General features: G+C 37.5%; 2 protein-coding genes across 2 annotated transcripts in view; one reads left to right on the forward strand and one right to left on the reverse strand.

Moving 5' to 3' along the window:
• LOC105267978 (uncharacterized) lies at positions 1-1,223 on the reverse strand (the record flags this gene model as incomplete). The annotated part of the gene is given in 3 exon segments (XM_011307183.1): positions 1-508; positions 607-831; positions 1,130-1,223. Coding segments are annotated over 3 exon segments (785 nt in total), but the record flags the coding sequence as incomplete, so codon positions are not given.
• A 1,186-nt stretch (positions 1,224-2,409) lies between these two features.
• LOC105267980 (basic proline-rich protein) overlaps positions 2,410-3,007 on the forward strand; it is a gene marked incomplete in the record, with an annotated part of 8,063 nt that continues 7,465 nt past the window's right edge. Inside the window, 1 exon segment of the mRNA XM_011307185.1 lies at positions 2,410-3,007.

Here is a 3,007-nt window from a genome sequence, read left to right on the forward strand (position 1 = left end):
TCAATTGTTGCTGGACTCTCAAATGGTCCATTAAGCTTGGTACTTCCAGGTGAAACAAGTGCGACGATTGATCCCAATTGTGAAGTCAATGAAAAAGAAACTTCAGTTGTACTTTTTTCATGCGCAAAATTGACGCTCTCGGTACTAAAAACATTGGACGTCTGATTGTGATTCGGTGGAGTTTCGATGCTGTCTACTTTGACAATTTGCCTATTGTCAGGATTGCCACTTGAATATCGGTTGTATTTGCCGAATTGCTGGGTGGTACTAGTTATCGGTTTTTCACTGGCAACTGGAACAGTTGTTTCGACTCTGCTGTTCACCAATGGAATCGTTGAATCTATTTCCCCAGGCAAATGATCAGTGGCCGTTAAGACTGAAGAAGTTAGAGAACCCATAGATTTAACCGGTGGTTTCTTCTTGTTGTTAATTCCTTCGTTTTTCAATGGCAGTATCGGCTTTTCACCGTGAGGGCTCTCAGTGGTATTGCATGCCGAATTGACTTCACCTGTATAATGAGATTTCACTCGTTTCTTTACTTTCTCCATCACTCGAGGACTTCATTGGCTAAAGTTTTATGAATTATTTGGAAATAGCGGTAATTACCCGGGTCTATTCTTTTCAACGATTCGACGATGGACTTCTGGGACTTCTCGAGATTCTCGATTCGCTTCTTCAGTAATTTCATTTCGTTTTCATTGGATTCGCTGTTGCGGAAAAGGCTGCTTACTGAAGAGAATGGCCAAGAGGGAGAGAATGTAATCCAACCGTCTGCTCTGGCTCTCTCAGAACCTGATGAATCATCTGGGCTCCGAGCGCCGTTAGGAATCCCTGAGGACAAAATTTCTCGCGATTATTTTCATTCCGCACTCTGACAACAATATTTAATAAAAATTACGTATCTGCTGCATTATTCCGAAGCGAAATGCCGCCTGGGGAATATTTCACGGATTTTCCAGAGTGTTCCGTTATTTTTTATTTATTCATTCTGCATTTTTTTCTTTTGCTATCTGCTATCCGATATATTCCAGAATTTCCGGATAAAATTTATAGAGCGGATTGAAAGGTGCAGAACAGATTCTCTAGGGGCTCTTTTAATTGATGATAATATTATTGAGAAAATGATTACCATGAACCTCACTGAACAGAACAAGACCCACCAAAATGACAAACTTCACCATTTTCTTCTCGGTAGAAGGGATGTAATGTGCAAGCACCCAAGATATTCAAGAGACTGAAGCCCTTAGCATCCTTGAACTGGTTTATATAGGGAATCAACGGTGTACAGTGTATCAGTAGTAAAGGAGCCATTAGTCTAACGAGTCTCATACCTTTTCTCTATCCACTGGCTACATCTCCATTTTCAACGGGGTCCACTCTGCCCTCGTTAGTCCATTGTTTTTCATTTCAGCTGCTTTTTTCTTCACTTCGAAAAACTGTTAAGACGAGTGCTGCATCCGATAAGAATGAAAAAATAGGGGGGAGTGATGTATTGTTGTCATAGATACATGGGATGCGCTTTTTGAGTGCTTTTAGAAATGGATGGAGCACTTTGAATAATTGTTTTGATCCTTTGACCTGAATTCTTTACGATGTCGTTCTTTCTCGAAAAGATATAATTCAAGTGGAAAAGGAGGAAGTACTTTTTTCGATTTTGGAAAAGATACTTTTTTCCTGGGGATGGGGATTTTTTTATTTATTATAATATGGGAGATTGTCGATGGAATTAAATTTTTGCCAAGTCACTTTCCTTGATCAATGTTTATTAAATAATAACACAAATCATAATCCAACTTTCCTCCCGAGCAATGACGTAAAAACGATATTGACGAGACGAAAAATCCCACTGATTAAGGAATGGGGAAAATTTTCGCGCCATCATTCGACCTCAAAACGATCTTTTCAAGAAGAAGGGTCTTGAAAAGATCAACTCTAAAGACAAAGCATTTTTCCATTATTGACTTCAGGAATTAGATGACTAAATTGCGTTATTCAGAAAAGGAAATTCCGAAGACGTCGGTTATTTAACCCATCACCCGCCATTCACACCGATAATCAATAGCTGGTATCCAATTACAACCGATTATCTCGACGATCACGAATCCTGGGAGATCTCGAAAACATATATTTAAATCACCGATAAACTTCGCACTCCAGTGGCGTTGAGTTCCAATCGATTATCTCACTCATCCAAGATCCGCAATCGTGAATAATCATGAGGTACCTCCACTTCAACACGTGAATTCATCAGTCAGTTGTAGTTGTCATCGCCGGATGCATCCTCCAAATGTTCTCCAATATTCTCACAATTTCCCAACTCAATCAGTTCGAACGATCGGATTGCAATCGAAACCCCCTGTAATCCTATCTACACGGAGATTAAAATGCATTTCAGTCGGGGCTTGATATTCTAGACAAGAAAATAGATTTTCCGAAGGCATTTTAATTATATTAATTACAAATGTAAAAGACAATTAAATTGTTGCTTTAACTGAAAATTGCAACTGCAGTTTCACCTGGGGATATTAATATAATAGTTTAATTATGATTAAATTTGTATATCATAACAATAATAATTAATAATAATTCTTATCTTATATACATTCACATTTTTTCGATACAAAAATATAAATAATCAATTATTTTTATATATTGTTACATATAATTAATTGGAGCAGTAAAAATTTTTTTTATTGCTACATTTTATTTCTGATGAGCAATCAATTTTTCTGGTGAATCCAGGAATGATTGCGGCACGGGATTCTAAATTAAAGAAAAGTTGTTTTTAATTTTTTCTTCGAAAATTAATCGAAAATGAAAATGGAGGAAATTATTCCTCGGCGCGTGGTTTTCTCTGATGATGAAACTGAAATTCACAGAAGTTGAGGGTCAAGGTGAGAACTCTCTGATAAGCTCCCAAGGGTTATCTCAATCAATGATAGTGGAAATATCTATCGTGAGACTAGGAAAGGATTTTCCTCGTTGAATTGATGTCAAGTGTCTGGTC

The sequence above is a fragment of the Fopius arisanus genome, unplaced genomic scaffold (assembly GCF_000806365.1).
Source record: "Fopius arisanus strain USDA-PBARC FA_bdor unplaced genomic scaffold, ASM80636v1 scaffold00052, whole genome shotgun sequence".
NCBI lineage: Eukaryota > Metazoa > Arthropoda > Insecta > Hymenoptera > Braconidae > Fopius > Fopius arisanus.